The 16,941-nt window shown below is 42.3% G+C and overlaps 1 protein-coding gene across 1 annotated transcript in view; it reads right to left on the bottom strand.

Moving 5' to 3' along the window:
* The window catches only part of slc39a6 (solute carrier family 39 member 6), a 33,632-nt gene that overhangs the window by 10,284 nt on the left and 6,407 nt on the right, over positions 1 to 16,941 (bottom strand). Inside the window, exons 3-12 of the mRNA XM_061731655.1 lie at positions 14,065 to 14,559; positions 14,019 to 14,025; positions 8,600 to 8,749; positions 6,916 to 6,997; positions 6,725 to 6,784; positions 5,666 to 5,835; positions 4,762 to 4,953; positions 3,187 to 3,265; positions 352 to 747; positions 198 to 278 (exon numbers count right to left, since the gene is read on the bottom strand). Coding sequence (XP_061587639.1) covers positions 198 to 278; positions 352 to 747; positions 3,187 to 3,265; positions 4,762 to 4,953; positions 5,666 to 5,835; positions 6,725 to 6,784; positions 6,916 to 6,997; positions 8,600 to 8,749; positions 14,019 to 14,025; positions 14,065 to 14,559 — 1,712 coding nt within the window. The remainder of the gene's footprint in view (positions 1 to 197; positions 279 to 351; positions 748 to 3,186; positions 3,266 to 4,761; positions 4,954 to 5,665; positions 5,836 to 6,724; positions 6,785 to 6,915; positions 6,998 to 8,599; positions 8,750 to 14,018; positions 14,026 to 14,064; positions 14,560 to 16,941) is intronic.

Below are 16,941 nucleotides of genomic sequence, written 5' to 3' on the forward strand. Positions count from 1 at the left end.
GGCCGTGAGTGCGAGGGCCCGTTCATCGCTGCTTGCAGCTTTAATTATTATTATTATTTTACATTATTTCTATCAAATATCCTCACGTGTCGTCTAAACCGAGTGCTGTGAGATCTGAAACCGGGACGAGCCGTACGGAGGCTACGGTTGTAGAACCAGAAATCGTGTCAGCAGTCAGATAATAACCAGATACTCACCCAGCTCGTGCGGCAGCTCGTGGCAGAAGACGGCCACGGAGGTGCTGAGGCCGCTGGACAGCCCTTCGGTGAAGGCGGCGCCTGCAAAAGACACAAACCGTCAGCAGCCGGCGGCGCCAGGAGACGCATCAGCGCGGAGAGGACACGCCCCTACCGATGGCCAGGCCGTCGCTGAAGTTGTGCAGGCCGTCCCCCATGATGACCATCCAGGCCAGCGTGGCCACGCCGGCCTGCCGGAAGTGCTGCTCGGAGTAGGAGTGGGCGTGGCTGTGGGGGTGGTGGTTCTGGGAGTGGTGGTGGTGCAGGATGTGGTGGTAGTCGTGGTGGTGGTGGTGCATGCTGTCCGCCTGGCCCACCGTGTCATGGAAGTGGGAGTGGCACTTGTTCTCGCAGTCCTCGGCGGTGTAGGCGGCGCCGGAGCCCGACGCCCGCCGGTAGCCCTGCGGCGACACCACCGACACCTGCGGCGCCAGCATCACCTGCTCCTCCTCCGCCACGCCGCCGCCGTGAGAGTGGTCGGCAAATGTGCTGCCGCCGTTCGTTTCCACATCTGCAGGCGGAAGATGAACAAGTTTCAGACCCAAATCCACTTAAGCCCCGCCCTGAAGCGTCTCAAGTAGTGTTGTTGTTGTCAGCCTGTTTCAATTTTAGTTTTAGTCTAGTCTTTGGGTCAAGCTACCATTTTAGTTTGTATTAGTTTTAGTCACGTTCATTCTCCTTTTAGTCGTGTCAAGTTTCAGTCGACGAAAAGTCTGAGCATTTTAGTCTTATTTTAGTCAGAATTGTCCAGGACCATTTTATCTAGTTTTTGTCTAGTTTTGTATTTATTAGCCAAACCCATTTACAATTCAAACAAGGTTATCTTATTATTCTATTATTGTTACCTTATAGACTCAAGGACACATTGATTCCAGATACAGAAGACTCTAATTTGAGTTTACAACAAATTTATTTTTGCGCATTTCTCCCCATCTTTGTATTTTTCCACGTCTAGGAATGTGCATCCAAAGATGGTTCTTCTTCTCCCCCCCCCCCAGAGCAGATCCCTGCGTTTCTCTATGTAATTTGTTTTTAATTGACGTGAACCTAGAGGTCTGCGTTAACAGCATCAGCCTCTAACTCTGCAGCTGCATCTTCTGGATCTGATTCCCCGCTGCAGCGACTGCAGTGTTTCCCCTACCATTATATAGGCCTGGCGGGGCCGCCAGGCCAACGAGACCCCCGCCAGGCCTAAAAAAAAAAAATCAATGATCATTTACGTTAAGGAGCCTCTGCAGCTGTTCTGCAACGGGAGTCAACCTGCTTCTTTGCCTAGTAACGCTGCTGAAAGCGCGGCATATTATTATATATTATGGGATGTATAGAGTTTGTAGCTAGTCAAAAAAAAAAAAAATATCGCGGGCGACAGACAACATGATATAAAGAAATGTTTCTGCAGGTCCGTGTGTTTGTGTTTGCATGAGACGCTGCAGGGAACCATGAAGGAAAACACAGCCGCGCCATGCGTCCGCGGGGTCCTAGTGCCAGCCATGTATGAGCCAATGGTACATTTCCAATTTGTTGTTTAGCTTACATTTTTGTTCTGATTGAGCTTCTTTTTTTTGTATAATGATGAAAATAACAGACAATAGATTGTCTTTCCAGTAGAACCACTAAAGGTTCATTTTTCACCCAGTCAAATGCATGTAACTCTGCTATAACAAAACGGGTAAAACAAATCTACAATGTTTAAATTATTATAACTGATATAATCTCAATTGTGAATAGGGATGTTTTGTGGCATATGCCGTCAGCACGAGCAGCCGTTAAAAGAGGACCATCCCAGAGGGTTTTCATAGAGATCCCTCTGAAATATATAGAAAAGATGCTCAATGCTCATATGGGGTCAGACCTTTCAGGCCCATGACACTTTGGTTAAAGGTTAGATTAAATCTAATTATTTCATTGAAGTGATATCATTCAGCAATATAGGGCTACAATGATTTTTAATGTAAAACTTTTTTATATTGCTACATGTACAATATGCCGTCCCACGTGCCTCGTCTGTTTAGGATTTTTTCGGTGGTACCACCGGGCCTGAAAAAAATTCTAGGGGAAACACTGGATTGAGGACTAACGTCACCCAGCAGAACTAAACCAGAGAAACTACTGAAAACATGGACATTAAACCAGAGAAACTACTGGAAACATGGACATTAAACCAGAGAAACTACTGAAAACATGGACATTAAACCAGAGAAACTACTGAAAACATGGACATTAAACCAGAGAAACTACTGAAAACATGGACATTAAACCAGAGAAACTACTGAAAACATGGACATTAAACCAGAGAAACTACTGAAAACATGGACATTAAACCAGAGAAACTACTGAAAACATGGACATTAAGGATCTTTGGTAGAACATTTCGTCTCGTTTTGGTCAACGAAAATGAAGACACATTGTAGCAGAGTTTTTATTTTGTAATCTACATTTTAGTCTGGTTTTTATTCCTCTACGATATTGCATTATATATTTAATTATCGTTATAGTCACATCATGACCAGCATTTTGTTGCGTCTCGTTTTCCTCAGGTGATAAAGGTTAATTGACGACAATATTTAGTCACAATTTTCGTTGGCGAAAGGAAATTTACTCTGAAAACCCGCAGGTTTAAGCCCGGCCCCCACAGCCCCGGGTTTAAGCCCCGCCCCCACAACATAAGGTTTAAGCCCCGCCCCCACAACCTAAGGTTTAAGCCCCGCCCCCACAACCTAAGGTTTAAGCCCCGCCCCCACAGCCTCAGGTTTAAGCCCCGCCCCCACAGCCCCAGGTTTAAGCCCCCCCCCCACAGCCTCAGGTTTAAGCCCCGCCCCCCACAGCCCCAGGTTTAAGCCCCGCCCCCCACAGCCCCAGGTTTAAGCCCCGCCCCCCACAGCCCCAGGTTTAAGCCCCGCCCCCACAGCCTCAGGTTTAAGCCCCGCCCCTGACTTGTTGGGTTCCTCACCTTCACTCGGCTTCAGGTCGTTCTCTTCCAGAGCCGGCTGCTTCTCCGACTCCGCTCTGTCGTTCTGGTCCTGTTTTTTCTGAGAGGAGAGGATGAAGACTGTTAACTAGGGCTGCAGCTAATCGAATATTTTAGTAATCGAGTATTCTACTGAAAATTCCATCGATTAATTGGATAAAAACATATTTTTGTTTAGTTAAAGAGCAATTATAAATATACATAAGATGTTAGATGTTAATTGACATCACTAAGACTAAATTATATAATACAGTAGGTTCATGGATGTGCATTTAAAAACCCTGAACTAAGGATCTTACCAAGAAATGTTCTTATTTCTAACCTAAAAATGCCATTACACCTGATAACACACATCACTTAAAAGGTTAGGTGTTTTTCTCACGTGTTTCAATTGAACTTTCATTTGTGTCAAGCACATTTTAAGTTCTAGTTAAGTTTTAAGTTAAAGTATAAGATTTTGAGTTTTGGCAGTGTTCAAAAATAAAATTATGAGTCCTGCTGTATTGAAGACATTAGGCACCAGTGCTTGTTTTATCCATGAATGACTACAGAGATAAAATTGCTACCCAGTTAGCTTTATAACGTTTTTATTTTTCTGACATTTTCTGCCTTTTAGTTAAAACTGTAGCGGGAACAGATGTTTAGAGGAGCCTATGTATGTACCGGGTTAGAGGGGGAACATACAGGAGAACGGACCACAAGAATATAGCGTGGATTGAAAATGAAAGTTAAGCACTGAGCTACATGTGTCTCCCGTCTGGGCCATTGCAGACTGCAGATTGCAACCAAACAAATCCGCCGCCTCTTTCTTCTTCCTTTACGTGCGCGGCGTGCCGCATTAAACGTAGTCCGGGCGAAATACCAGCTTTGAGCTGCAAAATTAAACGATTCCTCGAGGCAGAGAAAATTCCTCGATCATTTTTTTGTAATCGAATTACTCGAATTATTCGAGGAATCGTTTCAGACCTGCAGACCACGAGGACCTGCGGACTAGGCCTGTGTTGAAAAAAATCGATTTTCCGATTCTAAATCGATTCTCATATTAATTCCTAAAAATCGATTCTTATGTCTAAAGGTTGATTTTGATTTTTTTTTTCTTCATCATTTTCTCCAGGTGAACTTTAATCCCAGTAGTCGGACACACAGTTTGTCATGACACTTCTGAAAAATGCCAGGTGCTTCATGGCAATATGTGTGCGTGGTGACAGAATACATTAGATAAGCTAAAATGATTTGTTTACTGCATGAACTGTTGCAATTTCTTTCTTTTTTGCACTTTAAATGGATATTGAAAGGCCTGTTTGAGTTATTTATTTCTTAGTTATTTCACAATAATTATTGTGAAATTATTATTTCACTAGTTATTTTACAGTCATATAATTCAGGCAACAGTTCAAAAAACATTTTAAATAACACTAAGCCAAATCAATATCGAATCGGATCATGATAATCGATTCTGAATATTAAGAATCGGAATCTAATCGATTCTTGACATTTGAATTGATACCCAGCCCTACTGCAGACCACGACCCCGGCCCGGCAGGACTCGGCTCTGACCTTCTGCTTCTTGTCCTTGTACATCTTCCCCAGCGTCAGGAAGTGTTCGATGAGGAACATGAAGTAGACGCCGGACAGCGCCGTCAGGCCCTTCCACACGGCGTCCAGGTTCTCCCCTTCCTCCTCGTGGAGACCGTGTCCCTCCAGGTCCAGGTCCTCGTGGGTGTGGTGGTGGTGGTGTCCTCCCTGGGACTGGAGCACAAGACCAGCGTTAAGGTGCTGCCCGACACGGGGGGGTCGCGACCCCGCGGGGTAGAGATGGGCGATATGGACCAAAAGTCATATCTCGATATTTTCTAGCTAAATGGCGATACTCGATATATCTCGATATTTTTTCTGTGCCGTAATTGGGGTTTCCCCCAAAGCATTATAGCATAGCATCTCTGTTAGCTTCATTTTTTTCTGAGGCAAACCCTTAAAAAAACAGTCAGTTTTAATACAAAGCCTCGTGCCAAATGTCACACAGGTTCCTTTATTAACAGAGATCTGCACAATTTCAAAATGTATAAAACAAATGAAATAAAAATAAACTGCCTGCATATATAGAATAAAAATGCTTCTTGAATAAAATAAAACAAATATCCCTTTCCTGCATAACAATTAAATTAAAATAGACTGTACAATGAATACAATGTAGACAGTAACAGGCAGACTTTTCCACTGAGGTTGACAGTTGTGCAAATAACAAAACATTTGTGCAAATCTCAAATAAAACATTCAAGTCAATTTGTCACAAAATAAGCTATATCAAAATCATAAAAAAAATAAAAATAAATAATTAATAATCAATATAAACGATATTGTCTCGTACCATATCGCGTTTGAAAATATATCGATATATATTAAAATCTCGATATATGGCCCAGCCCTACAGCGGGCTGCAGCGGCCCCGGCCCAGACTCACGTGGGGGATGAGGTGCAGGAAGGCGTCGCCGCTCAGGGTTCCCACCGCCAGCGCCACCAGGAAGCTGAGCAGGAACTTGAAGAAGACCCGGTTCATGAGGGGGATGAGGACGACGCCCGCCAGCGACAGCAGGCTGATGATGGTGATGGACAGGAAGCCGCCGACCCACGCTGGAACAACCGAGCAGACGGGTGAGCGGCGGCTGCGAGAGCAAACTAACTAGCTATGTTAGCACCGGGTTGGTTAGTCGTGTTTGGAGGTAGAAGCAGAAAAATGAAGTTTTACGATAAACAACCTAGAAATGTTTGTAAAAGCTGCAGAAACGTTTTTGTCCCAGTTCACTTTTGTGCGACTCCTCATCTGGCTGAGTCTGTTAGCAAGACGCAGACGGAGAGACGCAGACGGAGAGACGCAGACGGAGAGACACAGACAGATAGAGACACAGATGGAGAGATGCTGACTGACAGACAGACAGACAGACAGACGGATGCAGAACAGCAGATGGAGAGACACAGACAGAGGGACGCAGAGATGCAGACGGAGAGACGCAGATGGAGATGCAGATGGAGAGATGCAGACAGAGGGACGCAGAGATGGAGAGACGCAGACGGAGGGATGCAGACTGACAGACGGACGGACGCAGACAGAGAAACAGAGAGATGCAGACGGAGAGACGCAGAGTTGCAGACTGAGAGTTGCAGACGGAGGGAAGCAGACAGAGGGAAGCAGACGGAGAGTTGCAGACGTGGAGAGTTGCAGACGTGGAGACGGAATTGCAGACGGAGAAATGCAGACAAAGCGTTGCAGATAGAGAGTTGCAGACATACGGATATGGAGAGACACAGATAGAGGGATGCAGACGGAAAGACACAGACGGAGGGATGCAGACGCAGAAACTCAGACGGAGAGATGCAGACGGAGAGACGCAGACGGAGGGACGCAGACGGAGGGACGGAGCAGACACATTAACGGAGGATAAATCAGGTTAAAACACACAAACATGTGTAACTCTCCAACAGCGAGGTGCTCAGTCACCCAGAACCTTCCGGACCGTCTTACCGATCGCGATGTTCCTGCTGTTTTCTCCGCTGTGGTCACTCTGGTTCCGTTTGGCTGAATCTGCAACAGAGGCAGGAAGTGCAGAGTTAGCGGGACGCAGAGAACCGCAGACGGAGAGTCAGAAAATCAGACCTACATGTTAACTTTCCCACAGTGAGGAGCTCATTAATGTCCTGCTGGACTCGTCTTACCTATTGACATGTTCTTGGTGTGACTGTGGTCACCGTGGCTGTGGTCTCCATGGTGATCGTTATCGTGCTTGTGATGCTTAGCCTCTAAAGACGGAGATAAAAACCATTAAACTGCAACGCTTTCATCAAAGTTCACATCACAATTCCTCAAACGTCACCAAAGACCTGGACCTGGTTTTGGACATAAATGAGACCAGTTTTATAGAGTACTCTCAACCCTTTTTCTACTGTTCTGCAACTAAAATCTCATTAAAACTGAACCCGATGCATTTACATGATGGAAAAGTTGACTTTCTTGCTTAAATCAGAATTGGACAAATTTAAGAATTTCTGGAAACACGTGCTTGAATTCGTGTCACCATTGACAGCAGACTTTATCTAAATGGTAATATATTTCAAAGATGCTACAAAATTTTAATTGTTCATTTAAAAAGAAAAGGTTTAATTAAAGATATGTAAAAAAAAAAAAAAAAAGATTGACTCAGACTGATGTCTGAGAAAGAGGGAAAGATGGATAAAATACCATGTGTTTGTATAATCATTCAGTTACTGTATTGCCCACTGTTTGTTTATCTATTCTCTCTTATATTCTACTCTTGTGTAAAGAGAATTGAGTGACAGCAAGGTTTAATTTGGTATTCCGTTTCATTTATTTACTTTTTTTGGGGGTCTTTGATGGCCTTTGTATCGCTTACGGACGCATTTGGTTATGCAACAATTGTGGAACAGAGGGTGAGATGAGAGAAATAGTGATATTTCTGTGAATGTATGGACCTTTGTGAAATCTTAATAAAAAGAGGGGTAAAAAAAGAAAAAAAAAAAATAAAACAAACAAAAGAACTGAACCCGGCTTCATCCCTGAAACCCAAGTCTGGAGTTTCCGGTCCCTGGATACGAAACAGCCAACCTGGGACGTAGTCCAGTGTAGGCCTGTGTTGAAAAGATTGTCCTATTCTAAATCGATTCTCATATTAATTCCTAAAAATCGATTCATATGTCTCAAGATCGATATTTTTAATTTTTTTTTATCATTACATTACAACTTTTGGTATTTTTTTGTTTTTGCCCAAAAAATGAATATTTTGTTGGACACCAGAATAACTGGTGACATGTTTTTGTCTTTAAATATGTTTAAAGGTATGAAAACATTAAAGTTTTCAGTTATAATTGCATAAATTGTCTATATTTCATTACTTTATATACTGTATCGGGGTTAAATTGGCATCAAATGCTAAAAACCAAATTCTCATAAATGGGAAAAAAATTTAACCGATTTCATCCGTCTCTGTTTCCTCCCTGGATCTGTTTGGTAATTCTGCCCCTCAGATGTTTCTGAAAGCAGTTCTATCAGCATTCTGGGAGCTGATTGGTCCTTACAGCATCATTAGCTGCAATACTTGCTGCTGAATCTCAATATAATACTAGTGTTAATATGTTGCAGAACTAGACAGTCATATAATTCATGCAACAGCTCAAAAAACAGTTTTAATAACACCAACCCAAATCAATATCGGAATCGGATTGAATCAAAGCGTGATAATCGATTCTGAATCTTAAGAATCGGAATCGAATCGATTCTTGACATTTGAATGGATCCCCGGTCTCGGTCCAGTGACTTTAGTGGTTTTATTATTTTTCCTTGAGCTCTTGCTCTCTGGTGAACGTGTGAATTTGACCTACCGGCCTCGAGTTCGGCGACGCGTCGGTGCAGGATGCAGGCGCCGCCGTCGATCTGGTTGAGGAGGGCGGGGCAGAGGTACCTGAAGTCTCCCAGGGTGACGCCCACTTCCTGAGACATCCCATGGGAGGAGAGGATGCTGGAGGCGTTCAGGCACTGGAGGGAAAAACGGGAAAAACTGAACACGAAGCTCGTCTACACGCCTCTGAGAGTACAGATTCATTGGTACTTTTTAATGGTCCCTGGACCGTCGGCTCACTTTCTGGCTGGGCGGCTTAAAAAGTCAGCTGTTGCCATGGAAAATAGAGATGCACCGATCGATCGGCAACCGATCGATATCGGCCCGATAACGCCTCTATCGGTTTTCATCGGAAAATAGTTAAAAGTGGGCCGATCAGATGACGTTTACAACAACAAACCGCCGCCAGCGCTGCGTTCCCACATCTCAGACCCAGGTGTCCTGAGGGGGCGTGGCGTCTCTAGAAGTATCAACACTAAAAACGGCCTCGCCGGTATGGGAGTTAGGATAGTAATATAACTAATTTGCAGTTTGCAAGGTGTGTCCAAAGGAAATACCCCGAGGAGGAATGTTATTAAAGAATTTCAACACAACGAAGCTGATAAGACATTTGAAAGTTTTTCACACGAAGGAGGATATTGAGTTGTCAAAGTCGGCTGCCGCTAAGGCAGAGAAAGAAAAGGAGCAACGCCGCTAACTCAGCTGTAATAGAGAACTATAAACGACAGCAAGAAAAATAAAGTACTACATCGTAAGGTAATGGATTCAGAAGCCTTGACCATCAGCCACTTTCTGTTGTAGAAGACATTGGGTTTAAACTAGAGATGCACCGATCAGGATTTTGAGGGCCGATCACAAAAACCAGTATCGGCCGATCCCGATTTTGCCGATCACCGATCACAGGGTGAAATCCATAAATTCGTCAAAATTGTTGTCTCATGTACACGACACTGACATTGTATTATTAGGAATAAAAATTAGGAGATTAGGTGTAAACTCGGCTTATAAAGAGTAAGTGTAGTTTAGTAGCTTCAGCTTTCCTGTGGTAATAATTATCAGGGCTCCAGACTAACTTTTTTCACTAGGAGCACAGTAGCCCCTAACTGAAAATTTTTAGGGGCACAATCAGAAATTTTAGGAGCGCACATCGTTTATCGACACGCTAACCAAATTTTTACATTTCTACTACATTTCAGTGTATTAGTAATACGTATTTCATAATAGATTAATGAACTCAGGGATTAAAGCAAAAAAAATATTTTTGACTGAAAAAATGTTTTCAGGCCAGTTCATATTCCCCCTCCATCTATGCGCTGCACCACACTTTAAGAATGGCCCCTTTTCTGCCGTGCGGTCGTTTCCCAAAGGTTTCAAGTAAAAAAGTTAAATGCTGTATTAGCCCTTCTGTTTTCTGTTTTTTATCACCATTTGATTAGATCCGATCCGATATTAATGTGGGTTAGTGTTATTAAAAATGTTTTTTGAGCTGTTGCCTGAATTATGCGACTGTAAAATAACTAGTGAAATAATAATTTCACAATAATTATTGTGAAATAACTAAAAAATAAATAACTCAAATGGGTCTTTCAATATCCATTTAAAGTGCAAAAAAGAAGGAAATATCAACAGCTCATGCAGTAAACAAATAATTTTAGCTTGTCTAATTTATTCTGTCACCAGACACACAGCTTGCCATGAAGCATCAGGGATTTTTCAGGTATTTCATGACAAACTGTGTGTCCAATAACAGAAAAAAACAAACAAGCTATGAACTTCATTGAACTTATATAACATTTTGAAATTTAAGCTGAAATATCCTAAACACTGAACACTGGTTTTGCACGGGTGGGGGTGTGTATGAGTGTGTATGAGTGTGTATGTGTGTATGAGTGTGTCCTTTTCTGTGTGTAACGTGCCTGGCGATTCAATGATCTGCAAGTTTTGCCCGCACACAGTTGACTGGACACGAAAAGATACATGTGAAAAAATATCATGTAGCCTTTAACGGCGACGTCTGTAGTAGGTGTAATAATCATAATTTTGTATTACAGTACGACGCGCTCTCCTCACGTGGAGCGCGAGAGCGGGGTCTGTTTCTTAACGCAGCTGGTTGTCTGTGTGAGCGGACGTTAACGCATAATAAACACAGGCTCAAACAGTAATTTCCAGCATTAACAGTGCTGCTCAGCCCGCTGCCTGTCTGTACGGAGTAAACTTTGGTTCTGTATTTTCTGCGCTGGTTTCTCAGGCGGCCGCTTCCACATGTTTGTTTTCTTCACGAGGGCAGCGGGGGCTGGCGGGGGAAAGAAGCGCAGTGTCCCCGGCTCTTAGCGACCCTTTTTTCAGCATTTTTTCAAAAGAAAACTTAATTTAGTTCGAGTTTTAAAAACCAGCGCTTTGTTAACGCTACCGCTACTCTTTGACGCCGTGTTCATTGTTTGATAGTTTCACACCACGCACATATGTGAATTAAATGACGTGACTACTGGTCCCCCAGTCTCTGACAAGTCGTCTTCCCTGAGGGACGGGGGCGAACCCGCCCTCCTCCGTTTCTGATTGGCTGGTACCAAGGCTCTGGCAGCTTTATTGGTTTACAACAGCGTCAGTTTAATGTCCAACATGATTTAATTGGATAGTCTAACGGCTGATTTATGGTTCCGCGTTACACCAACGCAGAGCCTACGGCGTTGGTGTAACGCTGGCAAATTTACTGGTCGCACGTGTGCGAGTGGACATGAAATTCAGTCGCACATACTCAAATTTTGGTCGCAAAATGCGAGCATTTGGTCGCAGTCTGGAGCCCTGATTATGTACATGTGACCAACACAGAAACAGCAGACATGTCACTCTCTAAAAGTTGATACAAGTTACAAACTATAAACCTTAGTTTTCCTGTGGAAAGAGGAATGAAATCTTAAAATAAAAATGAATTATGAATTATTAAGCTTTGTGAAAGCTTTAGCGATAGGATCAGCCACGTGTGAGGAAACTCTTGTGAGTGAAACAAAACTCTTCACACTAGAACTCCTAATGTCACTGGTGAAGTGACTGACACGACTGTCGTCCTGCATGAGGGTTTGGACTTTGGTAAAACTCTGACAGGATTTCATCAGTGAAATATTTACGACGCACCAGCGCGCACCGGGATCCAAGCTGCAAACGTGTTTAAACCCGATGTCTGCTACAACTTAAAGCGGCTGATGAGCAAAGCATATGAATTCATTACCTTACAATGTAATTCTTTATTTTTCTTCCTGTCGTTTATAAGTCTCTGTTACAGGTGTTATAGTTGAGTTAGTGCCGTTATTGCGCGCTCCTTTTTTCCTCTCCCTTTTTTCTGCTGCAGCCAACTTTGTAAACTCAATATGCTCCGTGTGAAGAACTTTCAAATGTCTTATCAGCTTCGTTGTGTTGAAATTCTTTTGTAACATTCCTCCTCGTGGTATCTCCTTTGGACACACTTTGCAAACTGCAAATTTGTTGTCCTTTTCGGACATTGTAAAACTCCCGCACCGGCGAGGCCGACGCCTCCAGGACCGCTCGGTCTGAGATGTAGGAACACCCGCGCGGGCGGGGGTTTGTTGTTGTAAACGTCATCAGATCGGCCGCTCTGAACTATTATTTTCCGATCTCCGATCAAAACCGATAGGGCCATTATCGGCCCGATCCCGATCAGGGGTCGATCGATCGGTGCATCTCTAGTTTAAACGCGTCGTTAGCTGCTTGGATCCGCAGTTCGCGCTGCAGAGTTGTAATTATTTCATTGATGAAAGGAGTTATACCAGACTATATCACACACAAAGCCTGATGCAGGACAGTCGTGTCAGTCGCTTCAGGAGTGACATTTGGAGTTCTAGTGTGAAGTTTCCTCACACGCAGCGGATGCTATCGCTAAAGCTTTCACAAAGCTTAATAATTCATTTTTATTTTAAGATTGAATTCTTCTTTCCTCAGGAAAACTAAGGTTTATAGTTTAAAACTTGTATCAACTTTTAGAGAGTGACATGTCTGCTGTTGTCTGTGTTGGTGCACATGTTGTAGGGGTGTGCAAACAAGAGTACCTCACGATTCGATTCGATTATTGGTGCCACGATTCTTCGATTATTGTTTTTATTTTTTTTTGCTTTTAATTTTTTAATTTTTAATGCTTTTTTCCATATAACATTGATTTTGTCTTCATCTGTGGATACATTTGTAAATAAATAGCCAATCAATTAACTCAGTTCCTCTAACAACACTCGTAAGTAAATAACAAGGTTTTTTGAACATTTGACATGTATTTTTCAAAGACACAAAATAATTTATTTTATGACTATGTAAACATTTGCTCTTTGACTTAACTTTGACCAGGGAAAGCTGCACTTGCATGAGAGCGCCCTCTAATGGCGGAAAACACTGAAAACGGTCAAGCCCTGGATTTAATGAGTTCATTAATTCAAGTAAACAAGATATGTACTAGTGTAAACATATCTGCCATATTTCAAGTGAACAATAAGAAATGTGCATTCTTGAAAATGAAATGATTCAGCAGCTTATTCAGTCTGGAATCTGGATAGGATAACTTAAAAAAAAAAAAATATATATATATATATATATATATATTTTTTTTTTTTAATTAATCGATTCCAAATCGTCACGTGACGCATCGCGATGAATCGACACATCGATGAATTGCACCCACCTCTAACATGTTGTACGTAATTATTACCACAGGAAGCTTAAGCTAGTAAGCTACAGTTACGTCGTCTCTAAGAGTCTCTAGAGGGTGAAATATTGCTCATTGACTCAGCCTAGGGCTGTGCGATTAATCGATTTTAAATCTAAATCGGATTTATTAATCACAATCGATGTTAAAAAAAGGAAAATCGGAAAATTTTCCTTTTTTGCAGCTGGCTGCATTACAGACAGAGCTCGTCTAGTCATCTTTGTTTGGTCAAGAAAATTGTAAATGTTGTCACTTTACTAAACTCAAGGAGGATTTACAGTATATTGCACTTCATTCCCAATAGGGAAATTTGTTTGCTATTTTTCTTTAAAAATAAAGATAAAATATTTGAAACAATTTATTCCATTGTCTTTTGTAGTTTTACCAAAAAAAATCGAAATCGAAAATCGGGTTTTCAGAGAAAAAAAAAAAAATCGGGATTTTATTTTTGTCCAAAATCGCCCAGCCCTACCTCAGCCTGAAATAAAACAGACAATTCATGATCATTTCTCATCTCCTAATTTTTCTACCTAATAATACAATGTCACATGAGACAACAATATTGAGGAACTTATGGATTTCACGCTGTGATCGGTGATGGGCAGATACTAATTTTGGAGATCGGTTATCTGTGATCAGCCCTCAAAATCCTGATCGGTGCATTTCTAATGGAAACTCGCCATGGGAATTATATCACCTACCTCTGAACTGTTGCTACCATTGTGGAGACGATCCTGGCTCGTATGCTGATCATGGTCATGATCATGATCGTGGTCGTGATCGTGGCCGTGATCATGATCATGATCATGGTTGTGGGCGTGATCGTGGTCGTGGTCATGGTGGTGTCCATCCTCCTGGTTGGCCGCGCTTCTCTTCATCCGGCCCCCTGAGATGGTTCCGACCCCAGACCCGGCTGTGGTTCCCACTCCTGGAGAACCGGCCTGATCCGGCCGTCTGCGCTGCGTCAGCTGGGTTCTGTAAGCCGCCGTGGCGCCGAGGATCACCGCCGCCGCCGTCGGCTTCACGCTCGACTTCTCAAGGAGCTGCGGCAGCGAGCTGGGCTGAGCCCGGTCCTGGTGGTGGTGGTCGTCATGGTCGTGGTGGTCGTGGCCGTCGTGGTCGTGGTCATGGTGGTCCGGCACCTGGTGGTGCTGCACCGTGACAGTTCGGACCCGGTCCAGCCCGACGCTCTCCAGGAGACGCCTCAGACCCGCCAGGGAGATGGTTCCGTTCTCCCCGTACCTGTTCAGGTCCAGAAAACACCTCATTACGTTAGCAGCAGTGGGCTGGTACCAGCGATTGGTTAACGGTTTGTTGGTACCGACGGTTGGTTGGTACGAGCGATTTATCTAGCTCAGTCATATGTTTTCATGTTGTGTTTTGTTGGTATAGATGTCATATCTTGTCTCATTTGTCTGCTGGTGTCTGATTCTGTGTCTGGCATTAATTTGTCGCGGGGACGAATGGTGGAAATTACTGGCTACAACCATGCAGATTTACACTTGTGTTTATCAATATGTACAGGCCCTGTTCAACAAATAAAGTGAATTGAATTGGTTGGTACCAGGGATTGGTTAACGGTTGGTTGTAAGGCTGTGCGATTAATCGATTTTAAATCTAAATCGGATTTATTAATCACAATCAATGTTAAAAAAAGGAAAATCGGAAAATCGATTTTCCTTTTTTGCAGCTGGCTGCAAAAAACAGAAAGAGCCCGTCTCATCTTTGTTTGGTCAAGAAAATTGTAAATGTTGTCACTTTACTAAACTCAAGGAGGATTTACAGTTTCTTTCAATTGCACTTCATTCCCAATAGGGAAATTTGTTTGCTATTTTTCTTTTAAAAATAAAGATAAAATATTTGAAACAATTTAGTCCATTGTCTTTTGTAGGTTTACCAAAAAAAAAAAATCGAAATCAAAAATCGGGTTTTCAGAGAAAAAAAATTGGGATTTTATTTTTGTCCAAAATCGCCCAGGCCTAGTTGGTTGGTACCACGGTTGGTTGGTACCAGGGATTGGTTAACGGTGGGTTGGTACCAACGGTTGGTTGGTAACTGCTCGGCTGGTATCAACTAACCGCTGGTACCGACTAGGAATGGGTGATATTTTACCGTTCACGATAAACGGTCCAAAAAATTCCCCACGGTAAGAATTGATAAATTCCCGTTGATGACGTTTTTGTGTAAAGCTGATTTATGGTTCTGTGTTAAATCCACGCACAACGTACCTGAAGGAAGGAAGGAAGGAAGGAAGGAAGGAAGGAAGGAAGGAAGGAAGGAAGGAAGGAAGGAAGGAAGGAAGGAATAAAGAAAGATATGAGCCAGAAAGAAAGAAATAAGTAAGTAAGTAAGTAAGTAAGTAAGTAAAATTTATTTATAGAGCCCTTTTCGTAGATACAATCACAAAGTGCTTTACATCAGGGATAAAATGCAGTAGAATATAAAACACACAATAGCACAACAACAGGTAACTTCACAGATGCCCAGGGAAACATCATCATCAGGGGAAAGCCTGTCTAAAGAGATATGTTTTAAGTTCTCTCTTAAAACTGTCAGTGGACTCAATGCTGCGTAAGGTCAGTGGAAGTGCATTCCAGAGGCGAGGGGCACTGGCCTGGAAAGAGCAGTCACCTCGCGTTTTAAAATGGGTGCGGGGGACCATCAAGAGTTTTTGATCTGATGACCTTAATGAACGTGAGGGAGAGTAGGGTCTCAGCAGTTCAGCAATGTACACGGGAGCTAGATTATTTAGCGCTCTAAAAGTCAGTACTAAAATCTTAAAATGAATCCTAAAATTAACTGGTAGCCAATGTAAAGAGTATAAAATCGGGGTAATATGATATCTTTTCCTTGTTCCAGTTACGATCCTTGCTGCCGCGTTCTGCACAGTCTGAAGGCGATTTACAGCCTTTTTGTTAAAACACATAAAAAGAGAGTTGCAATAATCAATGCGAGATGACACAAAGGCATGAATTATCATTTCAATTTCAGTTTTTGAGATCATAAACCTCAGTTTAGTATAAAGAAAGATATGAGCCAGAAAGAAAGAAATAAAGAAAGATATGAGCCAGAAAGAAAGAAATAAAGAAAGATATGAGCCAGAAAGAAAGAAATAAAGAAAGATATGAGCCAGAAAGAAAGAAATAAAGAAAGATATGAGCCAGAAAGAATGAAATAAAGAAAGATATGAGCCAGAAAGAAAGAAAGAAAGATATGAGCCTGAAAGAAAGAAAGAAAGATATGAGCCTGAAAGAAAGAAAGAAAGATATGAGCCAGAAAGAAAGAAAGAAAGATATGAGCCAGAAAGAAAGAAAGAAAGATATGAGCCTGAAAGAAAGAAAGAAAGATATGAGCCTGAAAGAAAGAAAGAAAGATATGAGCCAGAAAGAAAGAAAGATATGAGCCTGAAAGAAAGAAAGAAAGATATGAGCCTGAAAGAAAGAAAGAAAGATATGAGCCTGAAAGAAAGAAAGAAAGATATGAGCCAGAAAGAAAGAAAGATATGAGCCTGAAAGAAAGAAAGAAAGAAAGAAAGAAAGAAAGAAAGAAAGAAAGAAAGAAAGAAAGAAAGAAAGAAAGAAAGAAAGAAAGAAAGAAAGAAAGAAAGAAAGAAAGAAAGAAAGA

Source organism: Cololabis saira, chromosome 10 (genome assembly GCF_033807715.1).
Source record: "Cololabis saira isolate AMF1-May2022 chromosome 10, fColSai1.1, whole genome shotgun sequence".
Lineage (NCBI taxonomy): Eukaryota > Metazoa > Chordata > Actinopteri > Beloniformes > Belonidae > Cololabis > Cololabis saira.